Genomic DNA, 20,603 nt, shown 5'->3' with positions numbered 1-20,603 from the left:
AAATGGTGTCAAAAGTGTCCGATCTGTCCGCCACAACGTCACAGTCATGATAAAAATTGCAGATTGCCACCGTTACTAGTACAAAAAAAATAATAATAAAAATGCCATAAAACTATCCCCTATTTTGTAGACGCTATAACTTTTGCGCTAACCAATAAATATATGCTTATTGCAATTTTTTTTACCAAAAATATGTAGAAGAATACATATCGGCCTAAACTGAGAAAATTAAAAAAAAAAAAAGTTGGGATATTTATTATAGCAAAAAGTAAAAAATATTGTGTCTTTTTTTCAAACTTGTCACTCTTCTTTTGTTTATAGCGCAAAAAATAAAATCCGCAGATGTGATCAAATACCACCAAAAGAAAGCTCTATTTGTGGGGAAAAAATGATAAAATTTGGGTACAGTGTTGCATGACCAAGCAATTGTCATTCAAATTGCGACAGCGCTGAAAACTGTAAATTGGCTTGGGCAGGAAGGGGGTAAAAATGCCCTTAATTGAAGTGGTTAAAAAGTCAACTAAACTTAAAAAAAACTCTAGAGTTTTTTTTGAGTGGTTGTTGATACCCTGTGAAACTTGATTTTAGAAACTTGATTTTAGAAATCAAAAAGGAAATTCTGATAACTGTGAGGGGATTTAACGTTACTCTGTCGTGAAAGAAGTACCATGGCTGCCCATACTGATCTGTTAAAGAAAATGATGGGTGCCTGGCTGTGTCTGACAAGTACTTTTACAATCACAGGCCAAAAACAAACATACTTAAAGTGGTAGTAAACTCTGTATTTTACCTTGTACCTACAGGTAAGCCAAGAATAATGCTTGCCTGTAGGTAAAGAGAATATCTCTCAAATGTGCACCATTTAGGTATTTAGATATTCAGATGTGTAGCAGCCAGTGACATCACCTGCACAAGCATACTGAGCTCTGAATGCAAGGCATGCTCAAGCGTGCTGTCCAGTGAGAGTGCTTTGCCATAACCATGACTGCAGCGTGCATGCACAGGAGTGACATCATTGCGGCTTGGCCATTCAAAGCGTGCAAACCCAGAAGGAAGACAGGGTGAACATAGAATCCCTGACAGCAGTGATAATGTTCTGCTGGAGGAATCAGTTTTATAGGTAAATCTGTCATAATGTGCTAGTATGAGATGCATACTAGCACATTATGACTTTAACTTCAGGGAGCCCATTTTTTTTTTGGTATAGTTTACTACTGCTTTAATACCAGAAACATGTCAGAATTCCTTATCTTTATACTTGTTCTAGATCAGTGAGCATTACCATGACAGCCATGGAACTACACTATTTAAAAGGAGAGTTCAGCAATGTGAGCCTCCATAAATCTCTCAGAACAGATTCACTTAAAGCGGGGGTCCACCTATCTATCGTTTTTTTTTTTTTTTTAGTTCATTCACAAACTTTTCTTCTCAGCATTACATACTCCCATATTGTGTGTAATATGTCCGCCTGTGTCAGATTTCGTCGGAAAGAATAACTTATATTATTCACTGCAGGCGGTTTCCATCTTCATTGTGGGCATTTGAAGCCCACAAGCATTTATTTCCTGGATGTGGTGAATGCTGTGCTCCCAGCATTCACCGCTCGTTCCCGCACATGCTCAGTGGCATCCTGGGAAGCCTGAGACTAGCTCCCAGGAGTCTGGGAGAGGCTAGAAAAACGCCTACAAAGAAGAATAGAAAAATAAAAGGTAATTACGGCGATTTAAATTTTTTTAAACGGCATGTCAGCATCTAGGCAAGGAAGAGAATACATACAGATATTGTTCAAAATTTGGGTGGAACCCCGCTTTAAAATTAGAAAATCTAGCCTAGAAAATCATTTTTTAACTAATGGAGGGGATCATGAAGGCCTGTATACAGAAATTGATGGACAGTTATCTGATGTACAAAACATGGCTGTTCTATGTATCATCTGGACACTAAAGGAGTATAGCCTGTTCACTAAGCAATGTGAATTTTCACTTAGCTTCATTCATTGTGTGTGCAAACATCTATTGTTTATTTTTTTGCATAATATTCAGTTCTCTTTGCAAACTTTCACTTAGCTTCACAGAATTCATTAAGCTATGTAAAAATTAAACTTTGCAAAGTGAATTTTATCTTTGCAAAGCAACTATGCTCTACTCCTATACTAAAGCAACACCATGGGGGAGATTTATTAAAATTGAGCACTCAGAATCTGCTACTCTGTGCATGGTAGCCAATCAGCTTCTAACTTCAGCGTGTTTAATTAAGGTTTGACGGGAAAACCTAGAAGCTGATTGGTTTCTATACAGAGCTGCACCAGATTTTCCATGCTCCAGTTTTAGTAATTCTCCCCCATATGTTCCTGGATTTAACAGAACTCAAAGCTTAAAAATACATTGTAGTACAATTATGTACTTCTATCATTAAATGTTATTTTTTTTTTAATCTGCTAGCTGAAATGTTTCTTTTAATTCTGCTATTACAATTATGTGAAATCTATCTGTACTATGACCTAATCTTTGTGAGCATTACCAAGTGGCTGTCTAAAGACATAATCCCTGACATTATTACTTGCTGCCTGGACAGAAGGGCCAAATCTTACAAAGATTATGTAGTAAGAGAAATATACAGAATAGGTTGATGTTACTGATTTGCCTCTTTGCCTGTTTGCCACATTGACCTACTAGCCATGATAATTTTTCTGTCACTGACTTGGGTCGGTTCTGAGTTCATATTTGTTGCATATTATACCTGGTTTAGTAATTTTATAAATACTGAATCAAGAGACAAAATAGCAGAATGTAGTTTGCAGTATCATCTACTACATCTCTCTCCCAAGACAGATTTCCTTGAAGTGCGGTGGCTAATACTAGTATTAGTTTTTAAAATTACAAAATAAAAATACTGTTTTGTCTGATTCCAGCTGAAAATGTCTTGTAACACACAGATACAGTTAAGATGTATATGAGGTATTTTTTTTGTTTTGGTTAGAGAGTATGGGATGGTTAAGGTTAAGACCCATGTTAGGTTTCTTTTGGGTCTGTGTACCATTGGGGAGTATTGCTTTCTCTTCCTGTCCCAGAGAGATGGAGGCTGTGCCCTCCTAGACCTTTCGTACTAGAACAGGTTTCCCCCTTTGAAGATTTCCCCTTTACCTTCTGTAACAACTCAAAAAAGTTGGATTTCCCCTTATATTCTGTACCAAAGACAATGGTCAATGGCACCAATAGTGTGGGTGAATCTCCCAAACAGCAATAAAGAGACAGAAATAAAGACTATATAGAGGTTCTAATCTTTCCACATTCTATGCAAAAAAAAAAAAAAAAAGTTTGAGGTTTACATACACTTTACCTACACTGTAAACACTGTAAACTACACTGTAGAGTGCATGAGCATCATGAGAAATGTAGTTCCAAAACATCTGGGGTGCCAAGGTTCGCTATCACTGGTATAGGCTATCAGCAAATGCCTGTGTCTCTGACCTCTCATCAACATTATATTTAGTGTTTTTTTATGATCTTTATAACCAAATCTTTAAAAGAAAAAAGTTCATAAACAAATCCCACAACCCAGGCATGTAACAGTACACTGGAAGGAGACTTTAACATTCTGGTAGAAATTGCTGCAGATATTTTTTATACACAGATTATCTTACAGCCTGTACTGTAAGCATGATTAAAGTTTTCTTGTCAGCACACGGTCACTTCTAATTAAAGCCATACCTTCTAAAAGAAGCATGGATATACTTACCCTGCCAGTGGCTAATTTTTTGAATCATCACTGTTTTACTGTGCTCTGGCTGCTGAATGCTTTCAACAGGTCAGAGAGGTTGAATAATGCCACGTACACACGACCGCTTTTGCCATCGGAATAAACTCCGAAGGTTTCTCCGACGGAACACCGACGGAATTCCATTCAAGCGGTCTTGCCTACACATGGTCAAACCAAAGTCCGACCAAAGTCCGACTGTCCAGAAAGTGGTGACATACAGCAAGTACGATGGGACTAGAAAAAGGAAGTTCAATAGCCAGTAGCCAATAGCTTCCGTCTCGTACTTGCTTCAGAGCATGCATCGTTTTTGGTCTGTCGGAACAGCATACAGACGAGTGGTTTTCCCAATAGGAATTGATTCCGTCAGAAATATTTAGAACATGTTCTTTTTTTTTTTTTTTTTTTTTTTGAAAAAGAACATGTTTATTTATATTTATGACATACATAGATAGCGTATACAACATACAGTTACAGGAGTAAAATGCATTATGCATCAGACCAAAAAAAAAAAAGTGTGTTCACATTGTATCTTGGATTTGTCACTAACACAGTATTTTTCATGTAGTAACGTGACATTAAAGCATTAATTATCTTTACTGATCATGTATTGCACTAGCATATTATACATCAGGATATAATAATACTTCAAATTGTAAAATTTATCATGGTCTCCCTACACCCTTATATTATGTTTACATCAGGTTATTCTGTACAGGTATCGCTAGTTTCTAGCCATTTATCCCATACCCGATTGTATTTGTTTGGGCATCCCCTATGTTTGTAGAGCAATTTTTTGTTGGGCAGTGACTTATTGGTCTCAGCAATCCAATTTTGTATTGAGGGGGAATGGGTCCTCATCCAGTACTTGGCAACCACTTTTCTGGCACAAAAAAGAGTTTCCTGTAAGAATGTGGCCTGGTATTTCTCGATTGTGGTGTCTGGAAGCAGTCCAAGGAGACACAGCTTGGGATCCATCTGCACTGGAGAGCCCATTTGGTCATGTAGGAATTTGATAATTTGTGCCCAGTAACTCTGAATATGTGGACAGGACCAGATCAGGTGGAAAAAAGAGCATGGGTTGTCTGAGCACCTTGGACAGTCTGGGCTCTGATCTGGGCGAAATTTGGATAGTCTGGACAGAGTAAGGTAGGACCTATGAATGATATATAGTTGGGTAAGGTGGTCAGAGAGTCTAGGTGACGTCTGTTTTACATTTTCCAGTATCTCATCCCAGTCCGAGTCATCCATTGGGCCAATATCCACCTCCCATCTGATCCTAGCTGTGTCAATAACTCTCGCTACCTTACGTGTGCGTATAATGCTGTATAGACTGGATATTAATTTCTCTGGGTCATTACCTATGATTACGTTAACCATTGGAAGCATTTGTGGGCTGGGGAGTCCTTCCGCGAATTGGGTTCTCAACGCGTGTCGTAGTTGGATGTATCTGAATTTCATGTGTGGGGGTAGTTCAAACTCATCCTGTAATGATTGAAAACTTCTTACACCCAGAGGGGAAACTACTTGAAATAGGTACACTATACCTTTTGCCGCCCATGAAGTCACTCCCGACATATGCATCAGCTCTGGCAGTGGGGGAAAGTGCCATAATGGTGTGTGTGAGTGAAAAAAATCCGCCCCAGTAAGTTTAATTGCAATTTCCCAGATGCTTTTGTGCTGGTGCAGCAGGGGGTTCCGAGCAGCCCAGCCCCTCCCGCTGCCCCTGCCTCTGAATATTACTTGAAGAGGGGAGCAGGTAGCTGAGTTTGGTATTTTACATGTCAAGGTTTGATATCTGATGCTATCAGTTTTGTGGAGGTGATATATGTGTGAGAGTTGTGCCGCTATATAATATGCGTGTAGGTCTGGGAGAGCCGTTCCCCCCGAGGAAGTCGGATTTTTCAGAATGTGCCACGCCAACTTATGTCGATTGGGTCCCCATATAAATGAGTTGAGAATATGGTCTATTGTTTTAAAGGTTTTAAGAGGAATAAGAACTGGCGAGTTCCACATTGTATATAAGAATTTTGGGAGAAGTACCATTTTGAATAGGTTGATCCTACCCATAACTCCCAATGGGAGCCTTGCCCAGGATTGTGTGCGTAGTTTTAAATATGTGAATAGCGGCTCAATATTATTAGGGAGATATTCTAAGGGCTCTTTGGTGATCTGTATACCTAAGTATTTAAAAGACGCTACTCTTTGTAGAGGGAGGGATGCAGATTGGTATGTGGGTGCTGTTGAGTCAAGTGGCATAATTTGTGATTTGTTCCAGTTTATGCTCAATCCTGAATGCCTGCCAAAGTCCTCGATAGTCTGCAGGGCAGCCTGGAGGGAAGGGCCAGTATCTTGCAGGTATAGCAGCATATCATCTGTGTATAGGCTCACCGTCTCCACCAGACTCCCCAGCTTAAGACCATGAATGTCTGGATGTACCCTAAGGGATATAGCCAGAGGCTCAACTGCCAAGGCGTATAGGAGAGGGCACAGTGGGCATCCCTGCCTAGTTCCACGTTGCAATGGAAAAGGCACTGAGGTCCTCCCGTTCACAAGTACACTGGCCACTGGTGAGAAATATAATAGTTGTACCCACTTAATGAAGTTGGGACCAAAACCGAACCCCCTAAGGCACTCCCATAAATACTCCCACTCCACGGAGTCAAAAGCCTTGGCGGCGTCTAGCGCCACCACTGCCCTGTCTCCGACGGTGTCGTGTTCTGCTTGAATATTAATATAAAGCCTACGCAGGTTCATAGCTGTGTTTTTCCCAGGCATGAACCCCGTTTGGTCGGGGTGGATTATGGATAGAATAATACGGTTGAGGCGGAGAGCTAATATTTTGGCAAGAATCTTGATATCTGCCTGAAGGAGTGAGATTGGGCGGTAGGACTCTGGACAAAGGGGGTCTTTGCCTGGCTTGGGGATCACTACAAGTACTGCCTGTCGAAGGGACTGCGGAAGAGACCCAGACTCAAAAATATGTTTATAAAGTTTTAACAATTCAGGAATTAATATTTCGGAATAGGTGGCATAAAAATCTAGAGGAATACCATCCCACCCAGGGGCTTTAGCTGGTGCCAAAGACGCTATCGCGACCGCTATCTCTTCTGTTGTTATTGGAGCCTCCATTTCTTGCATTTGGGACAATGAAATTTTAGGGATGGGTATGTTCTGGAGGAAAGCCTGGGTCTCCTGCGCAGCAACCCCCACCTTAGATGAGTATAGGTCAGCATAATATCTACGGAAGATGTTTGTTACCGTTTCTGGATCAGATGTTATTGTGCCCTGTGGATCCGTCAAAGAGACCACCACATGTGGACTCGCATCTTGGCGTGCCAAATATGCCAGGAGCTTACCCGCCCGTTCCCCCTGCTCAAATACCCGTTGTCTGGAGAAGAGAAGTTTCTGGTTAGCTTTCTCAAAAAGTAGTTGGTCTAAAACTCTCGTTTGTAGTTTAAGCAGAGATGCCTTGGCAGGTGTAGGGTCTAAGCTAAATTTCCTGGTGTCTGTGTCTAGTTGTTCGGAAACCTGTTTCAGTTTGGTTATGTATGCGGCCTTCAGCCTGTTTATGCGAGAGGAAATAATCGTACGGACATGTAATTTAAATGTCTCCCATACCATGCCTATTGGGGCGGTGTCACGATTTGTGTTGAAATAAAATTGCCATTCCAAGCTAATATCCTCCTGGTCATCAAGTACTGACAGCCAGAAGGAGTGTAGACGCCAAGTACGGGGCCCCGCAGGAGGAGCAATGCGCAAAGTGGCCCAGCAAGGGGCATGATCTGACAGGGATCTAGTGTGGTACCCAGAGTCCGTAAGGGTTGGTAGGAGCATGTCTGAAATTAGTACTAGGTCTATTCGGGACATAGAAGAGTGTGTTGCCGAAAAGCATGAATAGGCCTGGGTGTGTGGATGTTTACAGCGCCACTTATCAGTTAGAGAAAACTCGCGTAACAGACGCCCAAATCTGGTGATATCTGAGGCTTGGCCTCCTTGTTGCACACGTAATCTATCTACAGTAGGGTTCACTACCTCATTGAAGTCTCCCAACCAAATAGCAGGTGTTGTTGGATACTGCGCCATATATGCTAAGCCTTCATTGATAAGGCTAGAATTGTATGGCGGCGGGATATAGAAGGCCATAAGTAGGTATTGCGAGCCACAGATTATGCATTGCAAAAAAATAAACCTGCCCTGGGGGTCTGTCCGCACCGAAATAAGTCCAAATGAGACCGATTTGGCAATTAATATGGATACCCCTCTGGAGTAAGGGGAGTGAGTGGTGTGATAAGCCCATCCTATCCATGGGCGTTTCATTGCCAGCTGAAGCTGGCCAGTGATGTGTGTTTCAACCAATACAATTATGTCTGCCCGATATGATTTGAGGCATCCAAAGATTGCGGTGCGCTTAACCCTATCTCGGATTCCCCTGACGTTCCAAGTCAAAAACTTGATGTCAGTCATTTCTAGCGAACAGATATTTATGTGGAATTGGTACGAGACCATTTCCCAGGGCAGGTTCGTATACTTTCCATACAGGAAATCTTGGATTATTTTATCGTATCAGTGTTAGGAAAATTCTATGTTCATCCGCCATATGTTGCATTGAAATAAAACTCATGTTCTTTAAACTTAATTGAAACAGTTCCCTTACCCCCCTCCCAGCCCTCAGCCACCCCAACTTAGCTGGGACATTAAACCCAAAACCAGTGCTTCTACCTTTGAATCATATAAACTTTGTAAACCAAGGTAGCGCACAACACTCCAACCATCCTCAGTGGAGGCCTATTGGGCTACGCACTTGGTAGTGGGTTGAACTTTTAGTGAGGGCGAACAAACGCTGGGTTGAAACCCGGGGATGAGAGACATTCTCCTTTCCGGTTGTGGTATATAGAAATTATAATCATCCTGCAAAAAACTATCACTAGGGTCAAGAACTACTTTTCCCCCACATAACATATTATAACCTCTGTACTTCTCCTTGCTTCTTTCAGGGGTAGCGTGGTTAGCATAAGTTCTTGTGAGGTAGGAGAGAGGGCCGTATGGTGGTGGTTCATCTCTGTGGGTGTGTATCCTCACGAATACGGAGGTCAGGATTTAGCAAAGCTCTAATCTAGGCCCCGTGAGCTATGTGGTGGCGTTGTCAGAGTACGGCTCATCTATAGCTGAAACATGTGTGAAACTCCAGGCGCTGACATGTGCAACAGGCAGTTCTCTAAGCGCTGGCTTGTATTGAGAGGAAGGTCATTCCAAAGGTACAGTAACAGCGTCCAACAAGGCCAAACCACCGCATGTTGCAGAGGTTTAATGAAGGGTAGAATGCATGTGAATGTAGTAGCTTGGGTAATAACACAGAGTCTCACCTTTTACATTCCAATGCAAGGAGATCTTTCTTGGGCAGGTCGGTTCTGCTCCGCATCGCGGTGATCTAGCCACTCCGACGCCTGCACAGGATCCTCAAAGAAATAAGCACGATCATCTCCGGCCACACGGAGTCGGGCAGGAAACAACATGGCGTACTTTAAATGGTGTAGAACATGTTCTTTATCTAGGTCCGTCAGAATTAAAAAAAAAAAAGTCAGATGAGGCACATACACGATTGGAATATATGATGAAAAGCTTCCGTCTGACTTTTTCTGCTCGTGTGTACGCAGCTTTACTGTTTGCCCCACAGCACACTCTGGTTCCTCCCACCAGCTTGTATGTTATGTACTTAAAGTTATGTATCAGCCAGTAAATGAAAACACTGTGGGTCATGGGGTAGTAGGTATTCCACACGCATGGAAGTGTGAAATACCTTCAGTAGCCAGGGAGCAGTGAAGTTACAGTGTTTCAAGAAATGGTCTGGAAAGGTAAATATATTCAAGCTTTTTTTTTTTTTTAGCAGGTGTGGTTTTATATAAAAGTAACTGTGCTGATAGGGTAACTGGCAAATTTCTATATGTGATGCATGGACAGGAAGACATCTACCCAATTTTTGTAATCAACACAACCTGTCATTGTTTGTTGTGTGGCTTGCTTAATTGTGGAAGCAGCACATGTATGGTTATGGCCTCACCTGGAGTATGCCATCCAGTTCTGGGCTCCAGTCCTCAGGAAGGATGTGCTGGAAATGGAGAGAGTACAGAGAAGGGCAAGAAAGCTAATAAAGGGACTGGAGGATCTTAGTTATGAGGAAAGATTGCAAGCACTGAACTTATTCTATCTGGAGAAGAGACGCTTGAGAGGGGATATGATGTCAATGTACAAATACCGTACTGGTGACTAGGGATGAGCTTCGAGTTCGAGTCGAACTCATGTTCGACTCGAACATCGGCTGTTCGCCAGTTCACCAGTTCACCGAACAGCGAACAATTTGGGGTGTTCACGGCAAATTCGAAAGCCGCGGAACACCCTTTAAAAGTCTATGGGAGAAATCAAAAGTGCTAATTTTAAAGGCTTATATGCATGTTATTGTCATAAAAATGTTTGGGGACCTGGGTCCTGCTCCAGGGGATCAATGCAAAAAAAGTTTTAAAAACAGACTTTTTTTCGGGAGCAGTGATTTAATTAATGCTTAAAGTTAAACAATAAAAATGTAATATTTCTTTAAATTTCGTACCTGGGGGGTGTCTATAGTATGCCTGTAAAGGGGCGCATGGTTCCTGTGTTTAGAACAGTCTGACAGCAAAATGACATTTCAAAGGAAAAAAGTCATTTAAAACTACTCGCGGCTATTAATGAATTGTCGGTCCGACAATACACATAAAAGTTCATTGATAAAAATGGCATGAGATTTCCCCGCAGGGAGACCCCGGACCAAAGTTTTTTAAAAAATGGCATGGGGGTCCACCTAAATTCCATACCAGGCCCTTCAGGTCTGGTATGGATATTAAGGGGAACCCTGCGCCACAATTAAAAAAAAAAAAAAATGGCGTGGGGGTCCCCCTCAAAATCCATACCAGACCCTTCAGGTCTGGTATGGATTTTAAGGGGAACCCCGTGCCAAAATTTAAAAAAAAAATGGTGTGGGGTCCCCCCAAAAATCCATACCAGATCCTTATCCAAGCATGCAACCTGGCAGGCTGCAGGAAAAGAGGGGGGCCGAGAGAGCGCCCCCCCTCCTGAAACATACCAGGCCACATGCCCTCAACATTGGGAGGGTGCTTTGGGGTCCATGTTGATGGGGACAAAGGCCTCATCCCTACAACCCTTGCCCGGTGGTTGTGGGGGTCTGCGGGCAGGGGGCTTATCGGAATCTGGAAGCCCCCTTTAACAAGGGGACCCCCAGATCCCCCCCTGTGTGAAATGGTAAGGGGGTACAAAAGTACCCCTACCATTTCACAAAAAAAGTGTCAAAAATGTTAAAAATTACAAGAGACAGTTTTTGACAATTCCTTTATTTAAAGTCTTCTTCTTTCCATCTTCTTTCTTCTATCTTCTTTCTTCTATCTTCCTTCGGTTTCTTCCTCCATCTTCTTCTTCCTCTGGTTCTTCCTCCGATCATCTGCTTCTTGCTCCGGTGTTCTCGTCGGGCATCTTCCTCCACGGTGTCTTCTTCCCTTCTTCGTTCTCAGGCCGCTCCGCATCCATGATGGGAGGCTCCCGCTGTGTGATGCTTCTCGTCTTCTGACACTTCTTAAATAATGGAGGGTGGGGCCACCCGGTGACCCCGCCCCCCTCTGATGCACGGAGACTTGACAGGAACTTCCCTATGGGTTCCCCCATGATGTCAGAGGGGGGAGGGGTCACCTATCTCACCAAACCTTCAGTGTCACCTACAGCTATACTTCCTCCTCTCCTTCTCCTATCACTGTTGGGGTCCCCCAAGATTCTGTCCTTGGGCCTCCCCTATTCTCAATCTACACCTCTTCCCTGGATCAGCTGATAGCTTCCCTTAGTTTTCAATACCATTTCTATGCTGATAATACCCAAATTTATCCCTCAGCTCACCCCATTAGTTTCCAAACGTATCACTGATTTACTAACAGACATATCAGTTTGGATGTCACACCACTCAATCTATCTAAAACCAAGTTCATAATATTTCCTCCCCCATGTGCCCCTGACTTCTCTGTCAAGATCAATAGCACAACTATCAGTCTATCCCCGCATGCCAGGGTGCTAGGGGTAACCCTGGACATTGAACTGTCCTTTTTCGGCCCACATCCAATTTTGTCCAAATCATGCCGCCACCACCTCGGCAACATCTGCAGAATGCCCCCTTTTTAATGTAATGGCACCACAAAGCTTCTAATTCACTCTCTGGTAATCTCTTCCCTCAACTGTTATACGAAGATTTACTTCACCCACGCTGGAATCTTATTGCACTTGTTGGATTATGTACTTGTGTCTATTTTTATAGCGTTTTTTCATTATTTTGCACTTTATGCAATTTTTTTCATTGCATGCGACTTTTTTCACTTTATGCGATTTTTTTACAAATTTTTGTTTTTTTTGTGATTTCTTTTACTCGTATGCACTTTTAGAGTAGTATTGGACTTATGCATTCATATTGGATCTTTTTTCCACTTTATGCAATTTTATTCATTATATGCGACTTTTTTCACTTCATGCAATTTTTTACATTTTTTTGTTTTTTGTGATTTTTTTTATCTTTATGCACTTTTAGAGTATTATTGGACTTATGCACTCTTATTGGATTCTTTTATCACTTTGATTTTGTTAGTGTATTGATGTCACACTGAAGAATTGTCATTATTTTTAATCGCATTATTTATGATCTTTTCTTGCACTTTATCTTTTAAAATCATATTGTTTTTTCTGTGTGGGAACACTTTTTTATGTTTGGCGGCTTCTTTGATCTCTTTATTTATAATTGCTTCAGCTCACTTTGGTTTTGCGCATTAGTTCCCTCCTTCTATTTAACTATTCCAACTCCCTCCTCATTGGATTACCTTTACATAGGCTATCCCCCCTTAAGTCCATCATAAATGCTGCTGCCAGACTCATCCATCTTACCAACCATTCAGTGTCTAGTATCCCTCTCTGCCAATCCCTCCACTGGCTTCCGCTCACCCAATGAATACAATTCAAAGTACTAACAGCAACTTACAAAGCCATCTACTACTCTGGCCCCAGCTACATTCCTAACCTAGACTCAAAATATTGTCCAAACTGCTCTCTTCACTTCTCCCAAGACCTCCTAATCTCTAGCTCCAGTTGCCACCTCCTTGCAATGCTCACCTACACGACTTCTCCCGAGCTTCTCCCATTCTTTGATGCTCCTAATCTCTCCAACAGCTCACCCCCCACAGTTATTACCTTTTGCATCACTTGACCTTCCCTCTTGTAAGCTCTAACGAGCAGGGCCCTCTAATTCCTCTTGTACTGAATTGTACTGTAACTGTACTGTCTGCCTTCGTTTTGTAAAGTGCTGAGCAAACTGTGGGCACTATATAAATCCTGTATATTAATAATAATAATCATATTAATAATATATCATTTAATGTATTCATTACTTTTTGTCAAAGTGATAAAGAAATTACATTTAAAAGGATAATTGTAGCATGTTAGACAATTTTAATTTTATCTGCCTGTAACACTGCATATTAAAGTATCATTACATGACTGTTCAATATTTACTAAGAAATATACCTATAAAATTATCACATCGTAAAGTTGGCTTAAAGTCAGAAAGTCAGTTTACTACTGTACAAAAGAACACCAAGATACTTGTGACTTGGAGTATTCATCTGCTTGATTTTTGTTGTAGAACATTTTTATTATGCTTTCCAAGTTTTCCAATAGAATAAAAAGGCATAAACTGAGGTAAAAAGTACAGGGAAATGGCACAAATACTGGGACAAGAAAGCCACACTGTATCAAAGCTTGCAAGGATACGGTGGCCCATATTAGTGAGGTTAGAGGTAAATTATTGAATCCAACAGTTTGCATAAAAATGTCAGTTGAGAAAATCAGTACGATACATCAGGTGGAGAGTGCTACTCTCCATGGACAATAGTCAAAATTACAATGTTCCACAATGGGCAAAGAAGACAGGGGACCCCCCCCCCCCAAAAATAAGGGGGGTGAGAAATAGAAGAAGTCAGAATAGTTACAGGGGAGACTTGTGTGGGAAGAAGGAGTAAAGAGGAAGAAAGAGGGTAAAAGAAGTAGGGGAGGGGCTGGAGGAGTCTCTCCCACAGGGTTTAGCCAGAGCGATGCACCAGCAAGTTGCTAAACTAGGTCAAATTGAGAGCAAGGTCCTGTTCACGTTCACCTGGGTATTATAGGTGATTCAAGGATCCCAAACTTTACAAAAGTTGGCGTGGGTGTCCTCTAGAATGGAGGTGAGCTTCCCACGTGCCATCTTTCCCACAGACCTCGGATGAACTTCATCAAAATTCAGAAACAGTTGTTTCCATGCTCTAGCCAGGATTTGCCAGACAGCTAGGAACACAAACTCTACCAGCTTCCTCTGGTTCCTAGCCAATGAGGGCATCATTCAACTACTTGATTTTTGTTCAGTAAGATGTTAGTGAAAGCACATTTCTTATAGTAACTTTTAATAATCGGCTTGTTTACAGTACATATAACAAGTTGATTCTACTCTCCAAACAAATAGTAAAAAAAACCCTTTAAATTCAGTAAACGTTCACAAAGATTTTGTGAATGCCAATTATTTGCCTTTGTTGAACTTAGCCAATTCTGTTCTACTATTTTAAAATATAACAAGCAAACTGATTACATATCAATCTGTTTATACTAGTAAATATATCTGCTTATATTTAACATGTTCACATGTTCTGAAAGTCAGTTCAGAATTGAGTTATGAACTTATGGGGCTTTACAGTCACTGAGGGGTTGATTTACTAAAACTGGAGAGTGCAAATTCTGGTGCAGCTCTGCATAGAAACCAATTAGATTCTAATTTTTTTTTTGTCAGCGCTTAATTGAACAAGCTGAAGTTAGAAGCTGATTGGCTACCATGCACAACTGCACCAGGTTTTGCACTCTCTAGTTTTAGTAAATCATCCCCTGATAAATCAGGAGCACTGCAAATGAATGAATTTATGTTTACCTGAATACTTTAATTTACCATTAACTTGTTTGATCTACAGAGAATCGTTACATTTAGAATTCCTTGCAGAATGAGCAAATCTTCTTGGAGTAAAAAAATGCAGTTTGCCAATTTACCAATTTGTATGCTTTTATGCTGATTGGATCATTGGCTGTTTCCAGCACATTAACAGATTGGAACCTCACAAAGCCAAGTCTTTCAGTACTGGTTTGTAAATATTTTGCCTCTTAGTTCAAATAGCATGCTATAGCAACCATTCAGCAACCATATCTATTTGTTTTTAAAAACAGATAAAATTGGATTGGCTGCTATGAGTAAAAACATAATTTTTCCTTATACTTACTGGTTACACCAAACACTCATTTTATTATCCATAATTGACCAACTGCATATGCTGCACAATTTTGATCCAAAAGGAAGCACCTGAAGATATGACTGATCTATATGCAAACATGTGAGTAATCAAGTAGAAGCATGTAGTAGGTCACTGCACATACATACAGTAAGTCAATTCTATAAAAATGCCATGAATGTTATCACACAGCATAATATCTAATTAAAATATACCCACTTTTACAAATCTTCCCACATGGAACTAAACCATGTCAATGTGATAGCTTTTTCTGAAAATTCTATTTTACACTGACCTCAAATTTTCTTACTTTAGTGTCATAGTCTTGAAGAAATATTACTATAGCAGTAACTTAATTTCACATTATGTTGTAATAAGAAAAACAACAAATTTTGCACATAACTAATTCAATTTAATTAGCATTACGATTCTGTTCCAAAGATAAAGTTTGATATTAGTGCTTTCAATCCATTTCTTACATTTTTTTATTTTAAGTATTATATATTTGCATGCAATTATTTTACAGGTTTTCAGGTAATTTGCCTTAGAACATTCAAGCTATTTTATACTGCTTGATTAAGTTTTTGTTCAGTGAGACGTTAAGTAAAAGCACATTCCCCCTCCCCCTATAGTAGCTTTTTTAAGTAACTGCTTAATGGTAATAGGATTAAAATCATTAAGCAGTGACAGAAGTGTGGCTAACATGCTAGTTAAGTTGTCTATTAAATTACTTGGTCTGGTGTTTTGCCCTGAAACCTTTAATGGTCTTAATTTTCCTACAGGAATACACAATGGATGTTTTTTTCCGGCAGACATGGATTGACGAACGGCTAAAATTTGATGGTCCTACAGAAATACTTAGGTTAAATAATTTAATGGTCAGTAAGATTTGGACACCAGACACTTTTTTTAGAAATGGGAAAAGGTCAATCTCTCATAATATGACGACACCCAATAAACTGTTCCGAATTATGCAGAATGGAACAATTCTCTATACTATGAGGTAAGAGAGGGTATTACCCTAAATAATAAATCTGTTACTGAACTTGGTTACAATTTGCCAAGTACCTAAAACCCATCAAATGCTTGCACATTTTATTTGACATTATCGGATCCAACATACCAAATCACCCTTAAATGTCATCATAGTCCCTCATGTCTTTAAACTTTAGCTGACCTTGATAATTAGTGTAATAAGCCAGAGCAAAAATAGGTCAGCTGGAATGACTTTGGATATTGTGGACCTCCCATTTAATTAATATTCCAAAGTAGAGTGTTTGTGCACTTTGTGAGTCTAAATAATACTGATAGTTGGCTCAGACTTAATCACAAAGGGATAGCCCCCTATAGGGACTTTGCAATGCAGCCTACAATTGAAATCTGATGCAGAAAAAATTGAAATACAAAACAAAATGTGAATGATGCAACATTATTTAACATTAAGTCCAGTGGGACATCATCCAAATAAAATTTTAATAATTTATCAAATGCAGTTTAGTGCAATTAACTTGTCTGTCTGGATAAAATTGGTATAAATAACATACTATTAATTTTCTTGTTCAAATATTTTATTGAGTATATTTCAATGTAAACAAAAGCAATACACATGACAAAAAGGTTAGATCAGAAGATATCGGATTACAAGTTTTATACCAGAATATTTGACATAAGCAGGTAGGAGGAAGATAGTTCCATCAAAGTAGTGCTATGCAGCAGGTGTGAGAACATACATAATTTATCTGTGTGCTGAAATACAAGTAGTTCTAACTCAGCTTTAAGCCACTTCACATCCCGGCTATTGTCAAATGACGTCCGCAGGGCAATCAAGGGGTTAAATGTGTTACCTAGGGAGTGATTCTAACTGTAAGGGGAGGGAACTCACAAGGGGAGGAGACCGATCTGTGTTCCTCTGTACTGGGAGCACTGGGACTTGGTCTCCTCTCACCTGACAGAACGTGTATCTGTGTATTTACACACACAGATCCACGTCCCGGCTCTGTTACCCACAATCGCGGGTGCCCAGCAGACACCGCGGCCGCCGGGCATGTGCACCATCTCCTGAGTGATGTGGCGGGAGCTATAAACTTTTTTGTTTAAAGCGCAAGAAATAAAAAACGCAGAGGTGATCAAATACCACCAAAAGAAAGCTCTATTTGTGGGGGAAAAAATTATAAAAATTTCATTTGGGTACAGTGTTGCATGACAGCGCAATTGTCATTCAAAATACGACAGCACTGAAAACTGAAAATTGGCCTGGGCAGGAAGGGGGTGAAAATGCCCTGTATTGAAGTGGTTAATCTAAAGGAAATACCGTACCTCTAACTTATCCTTAGTGGCTTTACCCAATTTTATTGTTATCTTTCAACACTATTAGGCCAGTTGCACAGGGGCCTAATATTTTCCTGATGTTTACTCAGGATCTTATTGACAGAAAGTATGTGAGTAAAATAAAACTGTGTTTAAATACCTTAGTAATGTTGAGTATAGGCAAGTAAAGGTAAGTAAGTGTATAGATAAGTAAAATGCTTCATTGCCAGTGTTGTAATGTACTCCTTTATACTCGCATAAACATGCTTATAGATGAGTAAACATGGGTATGCAAGTAAATTACTGCACACTTTGTTTTATGGCTCTGTACTCAATGCTGATCAATACTGATCTTTACTCAGCTGTGTGCATAGTTCCATAGACAACAATGCCTCTTAATTCAAATCAGTAAGCAAAATGCAGCATTTTTTATTCCTGGGTGCAAGAGGCCTTAGAAGTAAGGGATATTTCCAGATGTATTTAACTAACTGAAATGGCCTGCAGCATCAGTCAAGGAAGTACCTTACCTCTTACCGTACATTGCATATACTATGCAGCTAGACTTAAAGGCTAAGTTCACCTTTTTTGCAAAATTTCAGTTTCCCTACGTACCAATATACCATTAATATACCTCTGCTGCAGAAAAGAAAACACTTTCTTTGTATTCTACTTTTTCAGATAGAAAACTCTTCCATTACTTCCTGCTATCTGACCATTAGGACCTGAAAACCGTTAGAAGGAAGTTGTTCAGCAGCTGACATCATTAACCACTAGCCGACCAGTCGTCGTTGTTATACGGCGGCAGATTGGCTATCCTTGGCCAATCGTCCTAGCTGTACAGCGGCCCTTTAAATAGCCTTAGCAAGAGGGTGCGCCCACCGTGTGATGCAGGAGCTGATGCCCATGCCCAGCGGCCGCCGGGCACCCGCGATCACTCCTGAGAGAGACAGAATGGGGGATCTGTTAATGTAAACAGACATATCCCCATTCTGTCAGGGAGAGGAGAGAGATCTGCTGTTTCTAGTGATTAGAAACAGTGATGTCTCTCTACTCCCAGTCACTACACTGCGCCCACAGTTGGAAACACCTCCCTAGGGAACACTTAACCCTTGATCTTCCCCTGCCAGTGACATTTATACAGTAATCAGTGGCTATTTTTAGCTCTGATCGCTGTATAAATGCCAGTGGTCCCAAAAAAGTGTCAAATGTGTCCGATCTGTCTACCGCAATGTCACAGTCCCTCTAAAAATCGCAGATCACTGACATTACTAGTAAAAAAAAATAATAATAATAAAAAAGCCATAAATCTATCCCCTATTTTGTAGAGGCTATAACTTTTGCGTAAAACAATATACGCTTATTGCGTTTTTTTTTTTTACCAAAAATATGTAGACTAATACATATTGACCTAAACTGATGAATACATTTTTTTTTTTTTTAATTTGGATATTTATTATAGCAAAAAGTAAAAAAAATATTGTTTTTTTTTTAAATTGTTGCTATTTTTTTGTTTATAGCGTAAAAAAAAAAATCGTAGAGATGATCAAATGCCACCAAAAGAAAGCTCTATTTGTGGGAAAAAAAGCACGTCAATTTTGTTTGGGTACAGGATTGCACGGTCACGCAATTGTCAGTTAAAGCAACAGCAGTGCAGTATGGCAAAAAATGGGCTGGACATTAAGGGGGCAAATCCTTCTGGGGCTGAAGTGTTTAAAACATGCTCTGCACCTGCGCCCCCCCCCCCTCCAGAGGATTGTTCCCACCCACCTGTGTAGTTTCATGCTTTTGCAATGCAGACATTGTCAGTGAGCACTGTTCTCCATCTATACACAGCCATCGACTGTTTTGTACCTTCTTCTTGCATAGATTGTTCGTTTAGCAGTGTGTGCAGGAGTGTAGTGATCACAGAACAGGGTATGTTGAACAGAGCTGTAGTATTGAAAACAGGATAGGTGTGTTCCTAAAACTCTGTAAATCTCACGCAACACTATAGAGTCTGACTATGCAATCTCCTTTAGATATCCCCTCAACTATGTAGTGCAAGGGCATGCCTGAGTGGATACAGATTGATTAGGTGAGTCCTCCGATTATATAGCTTTGGTAAATCTAAAAGAGGTTGCACGATCATATTGTGTAGTGTACGGTCACTTACAGTATATGCACATAAAATGAACTAATTGTACTTTCGGTTCCATTATTTGTTAATGGCACCCCAAATTTGGAAGCAAATGCGCATTTTGTCAAGTGCAAAAATGTGCGACAAACGTAAGGCAAAAAAAGTGTAAACCGAAACCCATCAAAATGTCCCATGAGCTACTTTGCTGTGCTTGTCATGAGTAGGGAAGACCATTTAAATCAATGGGCTGCCCTATGCATGTCACAGGAAAAATACACAAAAAAAACATGCCCTCCCAATATGCTGGAGGGAATAGGGCCTAAAAGTGATATTTGTGTATTTACACCCTCCCCTCACTGAGCTAGACATGGATTACAAGAACATTGACAGCTGAATGTCTTCCTTCCATGTACGTGTATAAACCTGGCCATACACTATGGAATTGTACAATCTCTGTACAATTTCCTTTAGATTTACCAAAACTGTGTAATGGGAGAACCTACCTAAACAATTCATTAAATTGTTAAGGCGGGCCTTTGCACTACATAGTTGATGATAGATCTAAAGGAAATTTTACATTCAGATAGATCGTATCATGTATGGCAATCTTAAAGAAAGAAGTAGGAAAGCAGATGGGAAAAAAACAGTTGGTGGAGGTGTGGTCCAGAGTGGTAAACATGCTTTATTCTGTGATGTATAGGGGAGTGCATGATGGGATATGAAGTTTCCCGGAAGGTTACAATAATGATACAGGAAGCCAGCTCCCAAAAAGCATTTTTTTTAAAGTTGAAAAGAGATAAGAAAATTCAAAGCTTCCGTGAACAAGGTAAGTGAGAGATAAGCATATTGGGATAGCTTGGGCAGAAAAAAAACATAAGAAAAGGCTTCTTTTTTTATAAGAAAGTGGAATTCTGCCTGAGAAGGTGAACTTAGCCTTTAATTCACTTTACTTTCTCCATATGTCAACACTGAACTGGCCTTAGGAAAGCACATCTTGCAACTATTATGTAAGGTGGCACACTGTAATTAACAAATTTCTGACTGCA

The 20,603-nt window shown here is 40.3% G+C and overlaps 1 protein-coding gene across 1 annotated transcript in view; it reads left to right on the top strand.

The window, feature by feature from the left end:
- GABRA6 (gamma-aminobutyric acid type A receptor subunit alpha6) overlaps nt 1-20,603 on the top strand; it is a 225,624-nt gene that overhangs the window by 3,093 nt on the left and 201,928 nt on the right. The window contains exon 4 of the mRNA XM_073620841.1: nt 15,917-16,137. Within this exon, the coding sequence (XP_073476942.1) occupies nt 15,917-16,137 (221 nt within the window). The remainder of the gene's footprint in view (nt 1-15,916; nt 16,138-20,603) is intronic.

This window comes from Aquarana catesbeiana, linkage group LG03 (genome assembly GCF_042186555.1).
Source record: "Aquarana catesbeiana isolate 2022-GZ linkage group LG03, ASM4218655v1, whole genome shotgun sequence".
NCBI lineage: Eukaryota > Metazoa > Chordata > Amphibia > Anura > Ranidae > Aquarana > Aquarana catesbeiana.
The sequence above is the reverse complement of the archived record's forward strand: the minus strand, read 5'-3'. Positions and strand labels throughout refer to the sequence as shown.